The sequence below is a fragment of the Ptychodera flava genome, chromosome 10, assembly GCF_041260155.1.
Source record: "Ptychodera flava strain L36383 chromosome 10, AS_Pfla_20210202, whole genome shotgun sequence".
Lineage (NCBI taxonomy): Eukaryota > Metazoa > Hemichordata > Enteropneusta > Ptychoderidae > Ptychodera > Ptychodera flava.
The window spans coordinates 42,858,030-42,881,718 of record NC_091937.1 but is presented as its reverse complement, the minus strand read 5'-3'; the positions used below and the strand labels follow the sequence as shown (position 1 = coordinate 42,881,718).

Here is a 23,689-nt window from a genome sequence, read left to right as displayed (position 1 = left end):
CGAGAGTGTATGTTTTGAGAGAGTTGCATCGGGTCAAATAATAATAGCGTCCTTGTTGTGAACTCTTTATAATAGGACATCTACAATACATCATGTTTGAAACAACAACATCACAACAGTTATGTTCATTGACAACAACACGACTGATATAAACAACAACAACAACAACAACTACTACTACTACTACTAGATTTCTGGGTTCCCTTTGGTAGTATATGGATAGGCGTTTTAATGTAACAGTGATGAACATTGATAATTTCATTCTGTAGAGCAATACCTTTACCGCCAAAGGTTCAATCACAGTATTGCCGAGATTGCCACAAATACAGACAACATATTTTCTTTGTATTCACATGACCTAGCAATAGAAAAAGGGAGACATACTATTCATGAAACCCAAATTACTGGAAGGCGAAAGGTACTACAGCAAATCAACACTAATAGTACAGAAAATGAATTTCCCTTTCCGCATATCTGTTGAAAATAATTTTCTCAACAAATGGCAAATGACACACGCCAAAGCTAACACATTTCTTCTGACAAAAACAAGAATTGCCATCAACTCGCAGACTATATTTTTACGACACATAAACCAAAAAATATCTAGCTATAATTATTATTATTTACTATAAATCATTTTGTCTTGTTATATGAAAATTTAACCTTGTTTCTTCGTAAAACTTAACGCTACATAATGCGATGTAAATCTTTACATTTATTTACAAGCAAGCAATAATTATTGTAATCATCATTTTATCATTTAGTCGTGTTCACCAAGAGACATTAGCAAAGTGGATTAGGAATCGCTTTATAATTATTGTTTCTCAATGACTCCCTACAATATTTTTTCCGCTGTGTATAGTGTAGCTTTTGGCCGCATCATTCGATTCCGCTGATCTGTACGCGGCGCATGTAGGTACAGACTTCAGCAACAGCGCACCCAACGGTATCATTGCGAGAAACACTTCCCATTTCTTTACCGCAACATACATATTCCACAATGGCTTTTACATGTTATGCCGGAGAAAAATGTGATGTCATCGTTCTAGATTACTTGTGAGTGTAAATGGCAGTGCGCTTCGCCCCTCATCTCCGATCAGAGTCGTGAGACTTACAAAGCAAAGACTAACCTGCTAACAGCTGGACGTTTCGTGATCAAAATTTGAATGGGTCACTTTGACCACATCCGCTTGGTAACCTACGTATCGATTTCCGAGGCGTCATAGCGACACATCACCATGAAGGAAAACTTTTGTGTTTTAATGATTACTAATTCCTATTAACTTACTCATTCAAAGATACCAGTAAGGCGTTCGACAGACCATAAAGGTAGTCTAGCTGACTACTACTTCCATGGACAAATGCATACGAAGCAAATGCGAATATTGGAATAAAAAATCGAATAGGGCCTATATTTAATCAACTCTAAAACGTATACATAATTTGTTTTAAATATTAGCAATACACACATACACTGTATCCGTACGTTTTCTTCCAATAATTGTTACCACGACATTGCTGCAATATTACAATGTGAAGAAAAATGGCTGACATTTAGGGCCTACATCGTGAATAGCAAACAACTACAAAAGAATTCCAATTCGGTAACACTCCATCACAATAGACTGTTGTGGGCTTTGCAAGCAAACAGCCTGGCTTTCTTACAAACAATCAATGCTAGGAACTTTAAAATAAACCACAAAATTTCCAGGGCAAATATCATCATCACTGCATCAGTGCATGGCAACTTCTGATAATTCCCCTGTTGGCAACCTTTATCATCTTCGGGCGTTTTGGCTTTGATACTATCCAAGTGCCTCCTTCATGGATAACTGCGCGATGAATTTATCCATGGAGCAGAGAACGCCAAGTGTATTGACATCGTTGTTGTTTTTTATTGTCTAGAATCTCGCCGTAGTTGTGGTATGGTACCAAAACCTACCCTACCAAATACGGCAAGGGTCTGGTTGACCGCTAATTTTTATACAGCTCGCGCTTTGTTGTATTGTCACACCATGTATTGTCACATGATGATCCATTTCATGCACGCGTACGACCTCTAGGCTCTACCGTTGGTATGTCATTGACGGGATAAACTAAACGGGTTGAGTTTTGCCAAATACAATGGTTGCATTAAAACGATTGATGAAGTAGATTCATATTTTCTTTTTACTATTGTTTTATTACTCTGATAGAATAAATCGAGACTCGGTTTTAAGTGTCCAGTCACCGTGTGTGGTTCCGGGTGGGGCAGACGACAACAGATAGCTTGCATTCCTGCTCCCACTTTCAACCAATCAAACAATAGAGGTGTCCTGACGTCACTGTCCACCATATCGGGATCTCCTATGCAAATTTTCAGCGGGCATCAACAACTTTTCATGAAGTTAGCAAGATGCCGCTAACCGCGGCGATTTACACAGATTTTAACAGGAGTTTTTGCCTGATCGCAGTTGTCTTCTTGTCCCTGTCAGCTGGAGAATTTGTATCGAGATGTCGGAACAGCTGTGAACATGATTTGGTGAGTACGGGGTCTTTTTTATTGAAGAAGCCTCGGGGGATTGGCACTGTTCACTAGAAACTTGTTCAGTGTACGGTAGGGTGTAGGTGGGTAAATTTACCACCAGCGTGCAGCGTAAGTCATCAGCTGCTGGGCCGCCTGGAAGATATCTTGTATTCTGGTACTACGGTGGTCAGCATACTCACTACATCCCACGTAGTCGATAACTGACGTTCATTTATGCTTACAACATTCACATATTTCGCCTCACCGGCGCTTGGCGCCGATGAATACAAACAGAACCCATACACTGATACATAGTAGGTAACCACTGCCCATTGCATACACGGTAACATGACAGTCATATCGATATGGTATGATTACATGTAACATCGTCAACCGTGATTCTCTGTCACGATTACCCACCAAAGTTTCCACAGCAGAGCAGTCAGGTGTCATGTTCTGTGAACATTGTGCATGAATGTAAAATTTAAACGGATATAGGGCTTGTTAACTGTTCAGACAGAACGAACAAATGGGTCAATATCGAAAAACTACATGATAGCATAATGTAAACATGGTTCACCGCTGGGCCGAGGTCAGAAGTATTTTATGGTCGCGAGTCCTGCGGTTCGACTTTGATACGCTGCAGCATGAACAGTACACCAGACTGAATCCATCGGTTCATGTATGGGAATTTATAGTACTTAATACGCACATGCCATGCCCGATCTTATACAACAGCCTTGTACATTTCAGCTAACGTTTCCAAAACACATGTACTTTTGCAAAGCCGGGGATTCATAGGTGTCTCGTTACTAAACCGGAAGTAATCCAAACGTATCTCGATACTTTTTGGTGGAGTGACAGTGATTCACGTGTGTTGGTCGTAGCATTTTTATGTAATGTGTGTTTAAGGTGGGCCCCGGTTGATCGAGACCACACGCTATTTACATTGTTTGTTGCTGAGAGTCTTTTGTCACTTTGTTAATTATCAGCAAGTAGCTGATTTTTAAGTGGGCAGTTTCATTATCCTATTTATATAGCTCCCAATGTATTGTCGGACTGTGGTCACTGGCGGATCAAAGTCTCTAGAAACAAGGCTATTTCAATCAATTACAGTCCTTCCTATTTATAGTGTAATGAGTTTATGTAATTTGCTCTTTACTGTGAAAAATTAAAAAAAATTATTTGTCAATATCACTTTCTAGGGAAACTTTTTTAAATTTCCCTTTCTTAAAATTTCTGGTACACTGTATATCAGTATAGTTGTCCTATTTTCCCCCTATATTTCCAATCGTGGATGTGGTTGTGTACAGTCAATCATGTTCTTGCCAAGGCCTTGCCATTATGCTCTGTTTATATTTTGCTATCTCAGTAGCCTGGTGTATGTTTGGAAGTAATTAATTAATGAACTAAATAATTAATTAGCAAAGCTTGGAAATGAGGTGCACATCTCCTGTGTATAGCAACCCAAGCAATATTCAAACTTGTACAGGTAATCTGATCATTAAAACACTCCAAAAAAGACTGACATTCCAAGTACATATATGTTTGATAAGGTGTTCCTAACATAATCTGACAGTTACGGATACCCCTCAATATCAAAGAGCAAAAGAAACAAGTCAACAAAACAATATAAAGAAATGAAATAAATTTAAACTTTGTAAGTTTTTTGTGAAAAATTAGGGTAGCACTGTGCAAGGAAAGTTTTAATGCCATATGGCAGTCTATCATAGCTTAGTCAATAGCCATGATGTATGTGTGTACATGTATATGCTGACACCATCACCGCTTGGAGTGTTCGGTGTATTCTCAAGTACTAAATACACAACACTGTAAGTGCCAGTGGCCTACATTGGAATGAAATGCTAGAGATAGTAAAACTATTCAGTTTATCATTGATGATAAACAAGAAATCTGAAAAATATACTGAGGCATATAATCGTCTTTGACCCAGAGCAACAGATGAGCTGTTTAAATTTATTTGGTAGACTATTTTTTTGAAAGACTATCAGTGCGTATATTGATGATTGATTAAGAATGTCAAAGGTCAGTCTAGGGGATGGGGCCCTGAGGAAAACTCTTGTTAAATGACTTTCTTCAGTAAACTTTTACAAATTTCCATATACTCAACTTCCTAGTAGTGTTAGCCAAAAAAATATCTTCAGATGGTTGTGTGCACAACTAATGGAAGTAAATGTTGAAGAGTCTCCCAAGTCCAACAGTTGTGTAAAAGTATGCAAGGAGCTACCATATTCATCAGTGCCAGTATTGCTAATTTGATTCTAAGTTTTCTTCATTACCAGTACCTGCAAATGAAACAAGGATTTCTTATCAGAATGGTTGCTTGATTTGTACAAACTGTACAAAAATATGCAAAGAAACTTAGGCTGCATAGAAACAGTCTGTGCTGTGTGATTTCATGGATTTACATGGTATACTTAACCCTCATGACCCAGTTAAGCTGTGTGGTTGTGGTAAAGCTGGAGCTCTGAACACAGAAGATTTGACTGAGATTTCAGAATTGAAGAGGTTAATCTGACAGATGTTGTGTCTTCTCATCAATTAGGATAGTCTGCACTGTTGTCTGTGATTGACTGAAGAGAGCATCATAAATATTGCATACAAACATTTCCATATTCATTAGTGTTAGTTGTATCGGTTGGTAGACTGGACTCCTACATTGCAAATGGGCTGAAGTGTGAAATACTCAAATAGTTTATGATTTTCCACTTTGTAAAAGTGTCATTAATTGTTGATTTAAATGAAAAGTTGTTTCTGTAAAAACTGTGTTTATTCCCTTTGGTTATGAAATCCATGTGATTGATGACTTGACATTGTCCTTGTAGTAGTACAGAACATGATGTAAGAATGCCTAGTCATTTGAGTTCCCAGACAATGTCAAATGAAAAATGGCCCCTTTTCACCTTGGAGTTCATTGCAAAATTCCAAGAATCAAACCAAGCATCTGTCTTTTGTCATATTTTCCTGCATCTATTTATTGTATAGATCCATGCATTGCAAAGACTTTGACAGAGAACAAAACATGTTCCAGGCTAGGCACATAGAAGTCCTGACTCATCAGAGAATTCTCCTGTCAGAATATTGTATCTTCAGAGTTCATGTTCAAATTTTAAAACAAAATATAACAACAACTCTTTTGTATCATTCAATTTCTGGAACTGAAATTATTCCTCAACCAATCTTTCTGAATCCATGCTCATCTTTATTTTAGGTGGTAAGATAATGTAACAGGTGAAATTTTAATTCAGCTGATTAACAAAAGAACATTTGAGACTTACTTTTAAAACACAACAGATCTCTACACATGTCTCTTTAACCTTTTGAGTGTTGTAATTTTCCACACCAAAATTTTAATGCAACATTTTAACAATTTTTATGAATTTTTTGTAATTTTTTTTGTTATTTTGGACCAAACGGACATCACATTTCACTGGCTACAGGTTTTCAACAAAATTTTGGCAAAAATCTGAAAAAAATTGACTGGGGTACACTTTATAAAGGCGACAAAAGTTTACTTTTGGTCTCAAATGGTAAATGGGAATCCAGAACTGACATGTCCAAGTCCAGGAAAAGTGCAATACAATGTTCTCTATAATCTCTGATTGATGTAACTTTGTCTTGTGCATTTATGTGATTTTTGATTGCAGACAGTACAAGATTTACTGCAGACATGTACATACAGGTGAATATGAAATTCCAAGAAAACCAGGAAATCAACCCAGTGCTTGGACTGATAATGCTTCCGTTCAGTATATGTAAACACAGAGTTACACAGACAGCTATGTTTAGTAACAGGGAGTGTACTTCATGTATACTTAAACCTGGTTCAGGTCACACTTACACAATAGACAGGATGCTTTGACAACAATACAATAAGCATTTGCTTCAGCCCCCTAACCTCAGTGGCATTGTAATCTTCTCTTTATACTGTACTTACGGAAGTTCAAAAGTAGTCATTTAGTGATTTGTCAATAATGAGATATTTAGATGTACCGGTACATCCTACTGGTCTTTTCATGGGATTAGTGTCTGCGTAAAAGTTAAAGGGTTTAACTTTGTCTGGTTGTATACTCTATGATCTGATTTCAATAGTAAATGCTTGTATAACTGTTGAGAGACACTATCTGTACAATGTCTGGTTTAGGGTTTGTGGTTTTAGTATAAAGTCTAATGTTTTGTCCAAGGAAAGAACTAGAATCATGGAAATAAAGCTTTACTTGGCGTGAACCGACTTGGATATCATTCTACTCTGTGGTCTTCCAAGGGATGTTGCATTGTTCATGGTTTGTTCAAGATCCAAATGTAGTGTTTGTTTATCTGTTGGTTTAATACTAATAGATCAGCCACTTTGATAAACAAACAGTTTTTAAGTTGCAATCCACTTTATAGCCTTAAAAAGGTCATAACATTTAGCATCCAATTTTAGACCACTTCAAATCATATATATATTGTATAAAGTGAAAACAAAATTTAGATTAGAAAAATTTAAGTTTGGGATATTGCACGCTTTCACTCAGCCAGAATTACAATAGGAAAAGAAAATATGCAAATGCATATGAAATAGCATTATGAATGGTATTCTCATCGCAATCCGTAAATGATTATGTATTTGATAAAGGGACAAAATTTTTCAGAAGTCAGTGATTTGTATTCAAGTTATTTTAAGTGTTGCGAAGTGAATCGATTTACAGAATACATTTAACCTTCCAGTTTTAATAAGGCTGTGTATTTCTGTCGCTTCTAATTAAGAATCTTTTTTACTATTGCTCTGTGAGAAATTGCATAGACCAACATGCAAGAAATCGTACTGTGTGTGGTATGTCTTTTAGAGTTCCAGAAATATCGTATTCAGAATCTTCGAAATTAGATCGCATAAATATCCTAATGCCAAGTGGATAGCCTTGAATATTTTCAAAGTGTCAGTGACATTGCTATTTGCTTCGTAAAATTACAAAACAAGCCATTTTGTGAAAATGTGATTTTCAATTTCTTGATGAATATGGCGTGAGAGAAGTAGTAAATGTATGTACATCAACAAATGTGATGTGTAGCATGTGTTTCTGGGCATGTGTACAGGCGATCTTTAGAAGAAACACCCCTACTGGGTCCCCTGTCAGTATGCTTATGTTTCTGAGGGAACCAAATACTGGTATCGTGACTGCTAGCAGGCAGCGCTGGTAGGTAGGGCATTGAAGACCAGGCTGAGAATGCTCAGGGTGACCCTTGTTCATCTCCGTATTTACAATGGATATCCACCAATCCAACAGTTTATGATGATTTTCCTGTTTGATATTGCTATAAATTGAGTATGCCATGATGTTTTCTAGCTTATGTTGTTTGATTACATGGCAGGTAGCCTGAAATTCAACTGTTTCCATGACAACAATCATTTGCAGGAGAATACTTGTAAAATGCCAAATATTTATGTCGTAGATAAACACAGCAGAGGAATTTGACTTGATAAGTAAGGTTTAGAAGGACTGTTTAGACATTTAAATAACATAATTATAATGAGTGCAAGGCAAAGACTGGGGAGTTTTAGATCAGTTGTCAGGAAACTGGAAGAGGTCAATTTTCAACTTCCACCCTTTGCGTATATGTCTTTATACATTTAGTTTAGATATATCGCTGGTGAAAAGCAATAGATTTCAACGTTTTCACACCCACTACAATGAACCACGGTTACTCTACCCCAAAAACCACCGTGCATGAACCTATGAGAAAGATAGTACAGAAAGAGAAAGTTTCTGAAAAGTTAGCAAAAAAACTCTGAAATGCTGTTACATATACACTTACGCTCATAACTGCTTATCATTGATGTGTTCATTGATACAGAACTTCAGAAGTCTGTTAATATGATATTTATTGTGAACCTCAAACTGATATTAGATTTCTGGTTGTTCCATACCGATTCATCAACTAAGTTAGCTATGCAAGGGCAGGCCTGATGTCAGCTTGTTGCAAGACTGGCTTATCTCAAGCAGTCTGTCCGCTGCTGAAGTGGCACACATTAAACACACTGACTTTGGAGCAGTGCCATATGAGATTTGGGGAGCATAACTCACATATGGGACAGAGATTTTCAGATTAAGGTAATCCTTGATGGAGTCATGGTGCTGTTGTATGTTCTCTCAATATTATGCTGTTGGGCCTCTGCAGTACAACCAACAACTTTTGTTTAATTAAGGTAGTATACGCCTTGAAAGTGAAAGACTTAAACTTTTGCTCAAACTTTCCTGGATGAAACTTTCAACCATTCTCTTACCAAATCAACATCACAATAAATCGGGGATCACCATGTAAAGTTTGGAACCAGTGAATAAATTACCCAACATTTTGCAACATTTGAAATTCAAAATGGCCACCATTCTTGTGTTAAATCTATGAGGGGGCAATTAAATTTTGGGTTTTCGAAAAACTAAGAAGTGAAAGTTTTTCTTTCTCCATGAGCTTTAAAATGAGCCCCCACAAGTGGTCGATCAGAAAAGAGTTGTAGAAATTTGAGAATCCGACGTTCTGTCCCCGAGGTGCATTCCTACCTTAAGTTTGTTACAAAGGTTTACAAACCAATGCAATTTATTACATGCCTCGATGTGAGTGCAAATCAATGCATTGATTTGAATAGGAACATCCTGGATGTTAGCGGGCCGGTGAACGATGTACTGACCGGTTTCCATGGTTACCCGGTCCAGTGAAGCCCTTCGACATTTTCGACGTCAAAGAAGACGCTTAACCCTAGATGTAAAATATCCATGCGCGCTGCTATTTTGACTTTCTTTCAATATCTGTTTGATGCTGGTCGATAATGGTAAAATTGTTTAAAGGCCCTGCATGTAACTAAATGTAATATAGCATTAACTGTGAAGAGGCATGTAATAAAAATATTATTGCCTGAATAAATTGGGTTTATGTGCCCTCGCAGCAGGAGACAATTTGCCCTCCTGGCATCGGGCAAATTGTCACCTGCTCTCGGGCACATATAATATCCCCAGCCTATCAGTCGTCCCTTTGCATGAATCTGATATGGAGCATACATGTATATACAATGTAGTTTATCTCACACTTTAATCAACTGTTAGATAAAGTGGGATGATGTCAAATGAAAATGTTTACTGGTTTTGTTAATCAGCAAAGTTCTGAACAATCACAAAGAAGACACAATTTGCAAATCCACAGCCAGACCAGACAATCACTAAATGTGATATAGATAAAACAGACATATAAATACTTGGTGTTTGTTTTATCAATAGTGCCTTGATTTTAGACTCTAGTCAATACATTGTAGTGAGATTGTACATGTGTATGCTGGTATGTGACAAAACAATGGACTGGTAAAGTGTTTGCGTATAAGAAGTTGGCTAACTGACTCCAATGAAAGCCAGAAATTTAATTTGGCGACCATTACACTACAAATACATATGTACAAAGAAATATGATTTATTCGTTTTAATTAAAAAGTTTAGAAATCAATCAGCATTCATAGCTTTCTAGCTACTCTCAGGATATAGGCTCAAGACCTTTCCAATGATAGGGTGGGTACACCAGGCTGGTGTTCAGACTTATTGCTGAGATACTTTTACACTGTTTGTGTAATGAATTTTTTTCAATTATATTGTCTTCACGTTATTGTTGAATCCGTTGATAATGATGAGGGCTGTGATACATGGAGTGAACATGATAATTATGATGGTACCATAAATTCATCCTTTGTTTAATGGAAATATTGTAAAATTCCTACTTACTCAGTAAATGTACTTGATTTATTTTGATTTGCTAGATTTATTTATTTTGCTCGTATGGAAAAAATATGAAACAGAACACCAAAATCATGCATGGATTACACAGAAAAGCTGGAAGACTTATTTCCACTGTGGTCCATATATGGATTTAATCGTTCAATCCTCAAGTATATGGTAACTGAGCAGCAATTACAGAAAGATGCAGCGAGATGTTTCCAGCCTGTTTACTGAGTCAAGATGCTATTTCCTGACTTCCTTTCATTCACAAAGGCAGACAACCACAGACGTGATCAAGTGACAGAGATTTAGAAGCTGGTACTGAGTGGTGTAAGTTTATTGGTTTTTTGGGCGTGTCACCAGGGGGTCTGTGAAATTGATGAGTTCAGGACTTGACCCCCATCAGTAGCAACTGGCAACATGATACGCGTCCACTGAAAATCGGGGAACCTCATGTTGCGTCCCAAGGAAAGATCTCCCATTGTTTTAAAAGTATAACAGGAAAATATGAATCAACTTGAAGGACTGTTTGTCGTGTTGATTATAACTTTCACATCTCTTCTCAGCTTTCAACCACTTTCCCACACATCCATCCCCCAAAAACACTGCAAACAGTGTATGTAGTCTTGGCCCAATTTTACTGACATATAAAGTTGTAAAAGTAAAGTGATATCGTTTGGTTCATAATTAAATTAGAGCTTTGATGAATATGTGGCAAAGTGAAACTCTTGAATGTGCTATTTTACAGAAATATTGTCCGATGAAATTTGTGCTGGAACTCATGTCCTTTCTACGGGAATATTAAACATGTCCTAATTACAAAACTGTGTCAGCAACATTTATATAAATAATGAAATAAGATAATGAATGTGTAAATAAATACTCAAAGAATTAATCTGGTGTTAATTGATGTAGTAATTTGGCATGCTGTGTCTTATTAACATGCGGTATCCCTTTACGGTCATTACCTGTCAGGGTAGATTGTCTCATACAGTTGTTTGTATCAAAAGTACAATAAGTAAAATGACAGATTTGCTTTTATCAGGCTGTTAAAATTCCGAGCAGTGTGGCTACATATGAACACTACATAGAGCAGATCATAGTACAACTTCAAGTTATTAGACTTCGTGGGTCATGTTATAACAGTATTGATTCTAACTACACCACTGTGTATCTCGTTTATGGTAGTTAAAATTATTGTATGGCTTTCAAAGAGTCACACGGGCATTAACTCTTTAACCTCCCCAGATTTCAAATGCAGTGGCCCAACTTCAGCATTGAAAACAGTGAGGGTGAAACCACTGTAAAGGGGACACACAGTGGTGGTCAAAGTTCACTGGTTTCTGATGGTGATTTCACAAAACGTTTTATAAACACTGCATGGTTTGGAAGCAAAGAAACACTGCTCAAAGTACTGAATCATAATGGGAGATTTGAAGTTCGTCATTTCTTGCAAAATGTGTGACTTCTGAGTTCATTTGAAATATTACAAGTCATCAACAGCTATGGCAGGAAATGGTATCATTATATTTATATTTTCATTGGTGAATGTCAACTCTGGAATTTGAAACATGATACCCTCTTCTCTCTCCATAACCTCCGTACAATTCATGTTCATTGCTCATAGAGTTAGCTAAGCAATGCCAAATTGAGTGAGCAATACCACAAATTTTAACTTCCTTTATTCATTCATATTGGCCATGTTGTGGATGTACTTAGATGTTGGGTTTATGTTTGTGGAAGATATCTTTTCTTTTTCTTTTTATCCCATGACCAGAATGAGGCTTTTTATCTACAAAGCCTTGGGATGTAAAACTAAAATGGTTTCTTTGGGGGAAGGGAGTTTCTACGTGTACATGTACATGTATCTATGCACACTGTCCCCTAACCCTATCAACTGTGAAGGTTATGAAAGGCTGTCTCTCCAGCCCTACACATATGTTATGCAAGTCAGGAGTGTTTAGCTTAGCAGTTAGCAGCCTTTCCCGCTTTCCTGCACATCAACTTCTTTCATTGCTGAGATTAATGGTCAATGTATGTGCCACTGTGTTTTCTTGACACACATATGTGTTACATGTCATGCATTGTAGTGTTGATTTTACCAAAAGTTGACTTGGGCATATTTTTGGTGACTTTTGAATAACCAACTAGATTAAACAGGTGTTGAATATAATGCTGTTAATGGTCCTTCTCAGCTATTTATGAAGTTACTAGCACAAATATAGATCCATTTTTTGGTAAATATGTAGTGTTAAATGGGTGTTTCGTGAAGTTTTCAAATTTTTCTATTGCTGAGGAAGCAGCTTTCTCATTTATTTCTTGTAAATGTTGATTGTTCTAGAATACTTCCTTTCTCAATCGTAAGTCACAGGCTTGTGTGGCGTCACAGATTAGCAACTGGAAAATATGTAAAAAGTAAACAAAAGTATTGCTTTACCCATCAAATTTCAATGTATTTTAGTTTATGTACTGTGGAATTGAACTTGAACACGGCTGTTTTTGAAATTGCAGTGCATAGGAAAAAATTCATCCGGCAAGCCCAAAACTGCTTTCCATGTTAGTACCAGTACTATGCATGTTGTGTATTATGATGTGGTGTACCGTGTGTCAAATGGGAAAAAGTTGACCTAAAAGTAATGGTGGTGTACTCTTGATAAGACATGTGAATGCAATCATAATTTCATCCTCATTATACTATTTTGACATATTACATGTACATGTATCTGTCATTGAATCAGCAAAGCTGACACTTTCACTCCGTTGAATCATGACAATTGTACCTACTCATGTATTAAGTTAATCCTCTCATCCAGTCCAATAACCTACCAAGCTTTCAAGTCTTCCTAATCAAACAGTTCTTCCCAGTCAGTCTCCTCACATGACCCACTGCACCTCACCATTCCCACTATTTAATGTGTTCAACCATACCAACTTAGCCCCAACTTAGCCCCTTCCATTTATCCTTCCCTTCCACCAAACTGCACCCAACATCTCCCATCATTACCCATTTCACCCTTCTACATTTATTGACAAACCTCACCCAACGTCTCCCCATCATTACCCATTTTACCTTGCTACATTTATTGACAAACCCCCACCCAACGTCTCCAATCATTACCCAATGCATTTCATCCTGCTACATGTACCCGTCTAACCCTATATCAAATGAGCCAAGTCATACTCCCTGTGAGAATTTTATTGAGCACATTGCAAACCCTGTACAGAGCATTCATCATTTTCAAAATCCAGTAGTCCCTACCCCACTGTCACCACTCTCCAGAGTCTGAAGATCTTCTCAGCATTTGAAACTTCAGAGGATGAGTCAAAATACCTGCCAAGTCATCGAACTTCTACTCCTGCAAGTCGATCATTGCCCCATGGTTCTATATAAAGCTATCGGCCATTCTTTGCGTAATTATGATACCTTATTATTTTTGCCTACAGTGTCACATTTAATAATTCCACAGTTCAGCATGGGTTATGGTCACTCACTGATTGCAATTACTAGTGCCATGGTGGCGCCTACACCATCGCCAGCCATTTCCCAATAACATTCTTTTTTAGTGAGCATATGCCGTAGGATTTTGATCTTTGTTTTATTGTCAAGTGAAGTGAAATTGGAAGAAAATTAGTCTGCCTGCAGTGTTAATAAAAGACAAAGTAGGATTTGATTTGAAAAGATAAAGTTAACTACGTACAGTTAACAAACGGTTTGTGGCGTCACAGTGACATGTTGGCATTCAGTTACTGGGTATTTACAAATACAAGATCTGGATACAATTGCATTTGTGACAACTAGTTTAAATTTTAAATGCTTTGTTGTCAAAATTGATCTCGGGAAACTTTATCTGTATTATGTTTTTCCTCCAGATTGCCTCTGTTCGTATACTGTAGACACATCACCATATGCTATTTGACATCACTTTGAGTGCAATATCCGTTATTTCATGTCAGTTGCTGCATGGATGTAATAAACTGGTTGCAGGAAAAAGGACAAATAATTTTAGTGTTTTTCAGGTCAATGACATTTAACATGAGTTGTGAAAGCAATGAAAACTTAGATTACAATGTACCTGAATAGTTTCTGTAGAGTGTTGTTTTGATTGCACAAGCTAAGATAAATGAGACATTACATGCAGGAGCCAACATTGTACAGTGTATTGTCATAACAAATGCTGTGATATGGGGTCATAACAGAAACCATCCTGTCTTTGAGTTGAAGTACTTGTGTAAGGAGACATGTAAAAGCTGTGAGCTGATAGTGATAAGATTAATTTGACTGAAGAAATGAATTACATCTAGGATGATATTGAGCTGAAATATAACATTCTAAACAACACAGGCATGAGTTCAGTCACTTACCTTTTGCAGCATAACATAGCAATGTTAAAAGGTAAAACAGAATGAAGTCGTAACTTTATTGGAAACAAACTCTTTTGCAGTTAGCCAGGTTGTTGACCTGACCCACACAGTACCATGACAAAACAGAACATGGCCTTTACAGCAGACAGACATTGTCCCCTTAGAAAAAGCATACACGTACACATTACTTTATGGTTGAAATGGTTTATTGGATAGAGTGTTGTACACTGCATTGAAAGTGACATACTGCTAAGAAGAGAAAATATGGTTATCTGCTACGTGATTTGAGATAGTGACGGACAAAACAATCATTTGCTGTGTCAGGATTTTCAGAAGAAGTACAGTATAATTGATACCAAATGCATAATGGTGGGGGGGGGGGGGTTGCACAAAGACAGAAAGATATCCATTATGCATGGACACATAGGGGTGAACAGGTCTGAATAGTAAATAACTGCTTGCCCCACCTGCCTGGGGCACTGAGCTAAATATTTGGCTCAGCAGGTGAAAATTCTTTGTTACTCGCCCGACAGTCATAAGGAAATAATTTCTGATTTTTGATACGCTGAGATCATTGGCAGGTACATTTACTTGTATATGTATACAGGTATGAAGTATACAAGACACTGCTACCATCGTTGTTAGGACAGGTACTGTTTTCCTTGGACAGGTAACTTTTTACAATTATCTGCCAAGATGTCTGATCGTTATTTTTCACTAATTACCTACACAGGTTAATTAATTTAGGCATAAGAGATGTAGTGCAGTGTATCTTTAACGTTTCATCTCCTATTCACTGATAAAGGATATGTATCCGGAATTATCATCATGGATAGAAACCAGGGCTCAGTATCAGTTGATATGTAAAAAGATCAAGGCAGATAGTTATTCTTAAACAGTACTTACATAGCATTGGTACTTATAATATTGGTTTAACAATTCAGTCTACCAAATGTAAGATTTCAACTTTGGCTCTTATTGACAACGTCATGTTAGTGTATCCCTAGTTGACTTTAAAAGTGGAAAAATAAAAGATATTTGCACAGTTGTTGTCAAGCATTACACTGGGATTTTGCTGGACTCATAAGTATTCTCACAAGACTGAAATAACCCCCGCTGACCTTGAAGAAAACATGCATATCTGACCTACAAACGGGACAAAATAATAAATACTAGGAGATTTCTGCCTTAATTTATCAGGAACTAGATCTAGGGATGCAGGAACAGTTGTTGCTGATTGTCATCTTGGAACAGGTGATCGGAGATGTAAAGTGAAGGTTACCAAAGATCAGAGACTCGGTTGTATGGATGACCTTTGACCTGATGTGTCCAGGCTCTTGAGGCTGTAAATTGATGGTATTCCTGGTGTGTACTTTGTGAGCTAAAGGGTCATGTCAGTGGCTATAAATGTTGAAGTATGAGCCCGTATGGAGTTGTGAAATTTAGGACAAGTGAGAATTAAATGAGGACAGTGGTCCCAGATATGCAGATGAAGTATTTCACAAAAACAACCAACTAAAATTGATATGGGCATGAGTTTGCTAATTCAGGTGAGAGAATGACTGAGAGAGAATTTACATGTACTTAAATTTTCCAAAGAAACAGTGTGTATGTAGAATTTGAACAATTTCTCTAATTTTTTTGGCTACAGGTTTATAGTTCCTTTTAATTCAGTGATGATTGTGATATAGCAATAATACAAAGATACATAGTATTACGTACTTTATTGACACAATATCAATCCATGCAATGCTGCAAATACATATTACATTATTGTATAGTGCTGTATGTGTTATTTTGAAATTTGCAGGATGCTTAAAAATACATCAATGTTTTCGCTTTGGATTAAGAGCACCGTATCAATTGACTCCATATTGAGGAGTGACTTAAAATTGTAAAAAGTGATAAAGTCAGCCATACCATCAGTCCCTCCATCTCAGTGACCAAACACACACACTGTCAACACAGGGATGTTTATCCCACCATCACTCTTTAATACACCATCAACACAGAGGGAGTTTTGTTGTGCAGTGTGTGATGTCATCATGGTAATGGCTGATGGAATCTCTTTCTGTCTCTCTGTTTGTATTCTTCACCCTAAAGAATGTGATGGCACCTTGTAAGGGGACTTGTGTAAAATCTAATAATTATCTCGTATCAATAAGGAGTCTCATAACACTGACTAAATTTGATGTGTGTGAAAGAAAATTATCAGTGTTTATATGCAACAGATTGTTTCATATCATGATTTAATAAGAAAGATAAAGAGCGTCAAGCTGTAAAAAGTATAGTTATAGTATGAGGTCTGTCTTCAATGAAAAACTTTAAAAAATTCATTCATTTTCTGGTGTTAGTTTAGTGTTTTGCTTCTTTTAATTTGAGACGCATGACTGACAAATTAAATTAAACTTGCAATGTATTAAATTAAAAGGCGCTTGTAAATTTAATCAATTTTAATAATAATGCTACATTTGAATATTTTAGATTTTCTCTGAAATGAACAGTCTGTGATGGTTTGAAAATCTAAACCCTTCACACATGTATCGTAAGCCCATTGCTTAAAGTTGAACTTAACACCTTTTGATATAAGCTTCATTGATTCCTGTGGGATTTCCAGTTGTCAGCATGGTTTTCCCATACAAAAATTTCCAGCTCACAAATTCAACATTATACAAGTAACACTTAGATTTTTATTTCGCTGACTACAAAAAAATTGACAACTACAGTAGTATGATATTTACACAGTACATCTGTGTTTTGGCTCTTTTAACCATTTTGGTCTCAATTAATGTCTCTTGTTCTGGAATTTTTCACCCACTGCTTTCATTTTTGCTCTGTGAATTATTGAATAACAAACAGAATGAGATACTGTATTTTCACGTCATGTTGCATTCAAATTAAATTTGAAAATTCACGTACTTCCTTTCATCTGTATGGTGGAACTGAATCATACTGGTATAAATAAAGGATTTAATGTTTAGCTTTCAAAAATGTTATCACAAAAGTTGGAAGTTTTGTCGTAGCATGCCTCAAAAACAGAAACAACAATGGGTTTACAAAAAAAAAAAACAATCAAAAGTTTGAGTCAATTTCTATATACAGTAGTTACATTTTGAAGCAACAAACCAAAGTGAACTTTGCAGAATATGTTTTCTATTGTCATTTACGTCCAAGTTGATTCATTGTTCTAAGTCAGATCAAGGTCAAATACAAATTGTCAGCACATAAGAGTACAAAATGTACCATATAGGTACTGACTGTATATTTTTTTAGCTACTATAGACTATAGTCTATAGAAGCTATTGGGATGGGTATCCGTCCGGCGTCCGGCGTCAGTCTGTATGTATGTATGTATGTATGTATGTATGTATGTATGTATGTATGTATGTATGTCCGTTTGTGAGGCGTCCGTCCACTCAAATATCTTGAGAACCGCAGTACTTACTGATTTGATATTTGTTGTGTAGATGAAAAATATGATTTTGAGAAACTGTTTTTTTTAATTTTTTGATATTGTTGAAAATAGGCAAATTAATGCCAAAAAAGGTGTTTTTGGTAAAAAATCTTCTCCTTCATAACCGCTGGTCAGACAGCTTTGTTATTTGGTATACAGGTCCCTAGGGGTAACCCAACTTAGATTCGTTCAAATTGTGATGAAATATGCAAATGTGTATTTTTAAGGAATTTTTTTGTCATTTTGGTCAAAATTTGACTTACATTGTATGTAATTCTAGTACTGTATAAACCCTATCAATTCACCCAGAAAAAAATAATTAATATGATTTTAAATAATTGAATTTATTAGGAAATCATCAAAGCCAAAATAATTTTAGTGTAGAATTATAGAAAGTTCAACTTTTGTTGACAGTTCATAGTGAAATGCTTACCATCTTGGAGGATTAAAACATGTAAAGGCAACTTTCCTGAATACCAACTTTGACATATTCTGAACCGTCATTTATTGTGCCCTGTATGTTATCTAAAAGAAATTGCTCAAAATAGTCAATAGAGATAAAGATAGAGATAGAGAAAGTTCTAATTTCCATTTATGGTTGACTTGGTAAGGATAAAATAAAATTACTTTTTGGGCAAAAAAATAGAGTGGTCAAAGTGATAGGGTTTTTACGGTAAAGCTGGGCTGAAGATTCCTCATGTGCTATTTATAGCAATTATGCAATCTGTGTAAACAGTGCAATGAAAGTTACATGATTCCTTATAATGCTTTTGATGACCTTGAACTTCTTAAGTTTCAAACATTTGTCTCTTCAGTGTGCTTTCTCTGAGTATGTACAGTCTCAACTTATTCAACAGAACTCACTTACAATGTTAATCAAAGATATCCACCTTCTTCATCAATACATGTGTCACAAAAGGTTATTCTCTACAAAACACAGCAGAGCTCTGTCAACTGTTGAGTTGCTTGTTTTTTCAAAACCGCTGGTCAGACAGCTTTAAAATTTGGTTTACAAGTCCCGAGGATGACCTTAGTGAGATAATTTCATACAGACAGGAAATACTTAATTTTGTATCCACTTTATTGTCTATAGTAGCTTCAGGGACTTTGGCCCTATGTTTAGTTCTTGTTTGTGTACTAGTATATGTAAAGTAGTTTGATTGGCAAGGGGTGTTAAAGGGGGATGTGGGGGGTGTCAGTTCACTAAAGAGAGCTGATAATTTATTTTTTAATTTCATTAGAAATCACCTGTCTTCTACACTTGTCCATTCTGGTGTACTGTATCTCCAAGCATCTGTCAGTAGCTCCCTTTGGTAATGCTTAAACCTTCCTGGCCACTTTATCCTACTTATCAATGACTGTATACACCCGTGGCCACTTTAGTGTTGATCAAGCCTGTCTGGTACAAGCAGAAATTCTGTCTGCAGAAGGGTGATAAAACGGTTACTTTACCCTGTATCAGTGGTGATAATGATCCTACTATCGGTACCCCATGGACACGCCGATTAGCCTGAAATTAGGGAGTGATTATAAAATACACTGTATACAAATGATGTTGACCACAGCATTTGCCCTATCAGTACTCAGTATCTGCTAAAATTCATGTGTTTCAAATGCAGTCAGTGTTAGAGAACATCACACATTTTGTGCCGATTTCAATATTGCAGTGAATGAATACCAACGATACTACAGCGTGTATCGCAAGTGTCGTGTTCAGACTCTGTTCAGACGCGGGAATTGAGAAAATGCCACTTTGAAAATGTCAGCGATTAAATTACAAACATCGCCCGTCTTGCCTGCAAAACTTTTGAAATAAACATTCACTTGCACTAAGCCATGTTTCTTTCCTACAAACCGTGAATAAACGTACTCCAATGTCACTTGGTACGAGAGAAAAGGTAAGAGTAAAGTACAGTCGGGGTAGCATTTTACATGTACATGTATTCACATGTGTGTAACCATGAACGACACTTTTCTCATCCCGGTTGAAGGGAACTTGTGCTGATACATGTACATCTCTTCCAAACTTTTCTGGCTCCCTCCACGCTTATCTTAAAACGCTTGCTTGTTTCTTTGTAAGCTCCTCGTGGTACCTCGCTAGGTGCCGGATTTCCACCACAATCTCTTATATTTTGAACAATCAAGCTTGCTACGTCCTCACTGAAGGAGTTGCCCCTATGATATTCGCGACCGTTGTTATTGATGTTCACTGTCGGAGTGCAGACTTACAGCGTGTCTACAGTGCAGTTGTGACCGATTTGAATTGGGCAGGCGAGACATTTTAGTAGAACGTTATCTCAATCCTAACAGTGGGGTGCCGATAGTGAACCTTGCATTTATTACACCGATCACCACTTTGTTTCGTTTATACAAACAGAATTTCTGCTTGCACCAGACAGGCTTAATCAACACTAAAGTGGCCACGGGTGTACAATTCAATTTGGGTGGAAATACACTGGAAGACATGTAATGGTCCTTTATTTTATTCAGTCAGCTGCAAGGAATGAACCGAGTTGTTTTGTTCAAAAGGCAATTATTGGAACCGAAACGAATTCAGGTGAAATAGAGGATACTGAATAAGATATGCATGCATGCATGGAGTTCAGTACACACCCGCATATGTAGTAGCAAATACAAAGGAAGCAGTTTCACCTTATTGCTTCAGTGGTTGTTTATGGAGCATAAATCCTTCTGTATAGGGTGACACTCAAAATGTGGGCTGTCACTGAAAACTGCATGCTGCTCTCTTTCCGAGATCAAAAAGCACAGGAAACGGTCTGTCAATTGCTCTAGATGATATAAGAATTTGAAAGAATTCACATTTTTAGGAAGGTATGATATTCACAGACACTGGCAGTTTTGTGTGTCTTGAGTGTGAGAAATATACTGTGAATGAAGCGTTCTCCTTTGATTGGAGAAAAGTTTGCATACTGTATTAGTACATGTATTGGTATACAGCTTAATCTTGTAAATTTGAACAAATTCCCAAATTGACTTGAAAAGTTCAGGAATCTTACAAATTATGAGGCGAGCAAAAGGAAACAATAGTCTGACACGCCATCATTTAACTAGACCATGTAATAAATTCACCCACTGACTGTTTCTATATTTAAAAACTTATAGTGTTTTAATTTAAGTATGTATTTTTGCATCATTAGAGATCAGCAATCACTAGGGAAGCCCCTCTGACCAGGAATGTAAGTTAGAAATTCTACCATTTGTCTTTATATCGGAAATTGACCCCTTTAAATTTGAAAAGTAAGGGTCATCTCAAAAACATAAAGTCAAGAAAGCACAATTATGGTGATTCCCACTTTAAATACTTTACAAGAAACATGGCTGTGTGATCAAGTCTAGGCTATACTGGTACATCATGTACTCTTAGTATACAGCTGTGGTACTGTACACTCACCTGCATGCAGCTACGTGTACACGTAGGCTACAATTTCTTCAACACTCTCTGTAATACATCATGTAGCGACCGTTATAGCATCAGTGGCATGTCCTTCTACAGAGTATTGGGTATTCCATCCTTCATTTACAGAATTGTAAGGATTCTTAATGACATGTCACTTCTATCACCAAAATGTAAAAATAAATACACTCAAAATGTAAAGCTGCATGTATAGCAAAATCCCAAAAAGATATGGTGAAAAAATATATCAACAGCTGTGTCGTCAGATCATATTACATTCTGAATTGTCAATAGTATTTCATGTATTTTTGTCAAGACTAGTTCTTTTGCAACAGGTCGGCATTTAGTTCAAAACATCGTTATATGTGAGTTCTGGCATGAGTTTGTCACTTAGTCAATTTTCCGATTGCAAAGTTGAGGAGAGTGAGAGCAGGCACTCATCTCAAAATTTGCAATAGATTTTAGCTCCCATAGCCATAGTATATATGGCAATGGAAGCTATTCTTATAGGCTAGGGAAATGTCTGTATGCATGTATGTCTGTATGTCTGTATGTCTGTATGTCTGTCCGTCAACATCAAAAACTCCAAAACCCGCTGCGCATTTCATCCTGATATTTGGTGTGTACATGAATGATGGGCTGTAGATGAGATTTTGTTCAAATGAAGTTGTCATTGCCAAAATATGCAAATTAAGTGAAAAAATGTAAAACAGTCAAAATTGAAAATCTCAATAACCACTGAGCAGATTACATGAAAAATTAGCATGTAAGTACTTTGGGCTGACCTGAAATAATTGTGCTTTTTTTGATTTTTTGATATTGTTGAAAATATACAAATTAGTGCCAAAAGGCGTTTTTGGTAAAAATCTCCTTGTTCATAACCGCTGGTCAGACAGCTTTGATATTTGGTATACAGGTCCCTATGGATAACCCAACTCGGATTTGTTTCAAATTGTGATGAAATATGCAATCTGTATTTTTAAGGAATTTTTTTGTCATTTTTGGTCAAAATTTATTTCATCAAACCGCTCGTCTGACAGCTTTGATATTTAATATACAGGTCCCTAGGGATAACCCAATTTGGATATGTTCAAATTGTGATGAAATATGCAAATCTGTATTTTAAGGAATTTTTTTGTCAATTTTGGTCAAAAATTTATTTCATCAAAACCGCTCGTCTGACAGCTTTGATATTTGGTATACAGGTTCCTACAGATAAACTAAATATGATATATAGAATATGATGAAATCTGCAATTTTGTATTTTTTGTGCAATTTTTGACATTTTTGGTCAAAAATGTGTTTCTCAAAATCTACTCGTCTGATGCCTTTGATATTTGGTATACAGTTCCTTGGGGTTCTCCAAGTGTGATACAGTGAAATTTGATGAAATCTTCAATTTTTGTATTTTTGGGTCAATTTTTGCCGTTTTTGGTCAAAATATTTGTTTCTCAAAAGTTACTCATGTGATAGCTTTGATATTTGGTATACATTTTTATACATAATTATGATGAAATCATCAATTTTGTATTTTTGCAGCTAATTTTGCCATTTTAGGTCAGGCCATCCTGAAATGAGCTATCAAAGATCTCAACCATCTTCATCAATACATATGTCACAAAAAGTTGCTCTCTACATAACACAGCAGAGCTCTGTCGACTATTGGGTCGCTTGTTTTTTTCAAAACCGCTGGTCAGACAGCTTTAATATTTGGTTAACAGGTCCCTAGGATGACCTTAGTGAGATGATTTCATACAGTCAGGAAATACTTAATTTTGTATCCATGTCTATAGTAGCTTCAGGGACATTGGCCCTATGTTTAAGATAATGTTGTGATTCAGTAAGCATTTGAAATGGTAAACTGTATTTGGTGTTGAAATGCGGTGAAAAATAATGAGAAAACATAGCTGAGATGATTTCAGCAGGTTTGGTTTCCAACAAATATATTCAAAGTTTTTTTCAATGTTAAAGAGTGATGGAGGGGGGGGGTCCTGGCAGATTTTGAAAAAATCCAAACAAATGTCAATAAAAAAATCAGCCACAAAAGGTTTGTCAAAAAGAAAAGGTGAGATAGTGGGAAAAAAAGAATGTACAGTGTATCGGATAAAAAAGATGTTCCTCATCAATCTTCCAGACAACCCCCTTTTATCAAATGGTACACCCCTGATGTATTTTTGTGTGCCATTAAACATGCA

General features: G+C 36.5%; 1 protein-coding gene across 1 annotated transcript in view; it reads left to right on the top strand.

The window, feature by feature from the left end:
- Positions 1–2,337: 2,337 nt before the first annotated feature.
- LOC139142887 (proto-oncogene tyrosine-protein kinase ROS-like) overlaps positions 2,338–23,689 on the top strand; it is a 54,502-nt gene continuing 33,150 nt past the window's right edge. Inside the window, exon 1 of the mRNA XM_070713069.1 lies at positions 2,338–2,521. Coding sequence (XP_070569170.1) covers positions 2,396–2,521 — 126 coding nt within the window. The 5' untranslated portion in view covers positions 2,338–2,395. The remainder of the gene's footprint in view (positions 2,522–23,689) is intronic.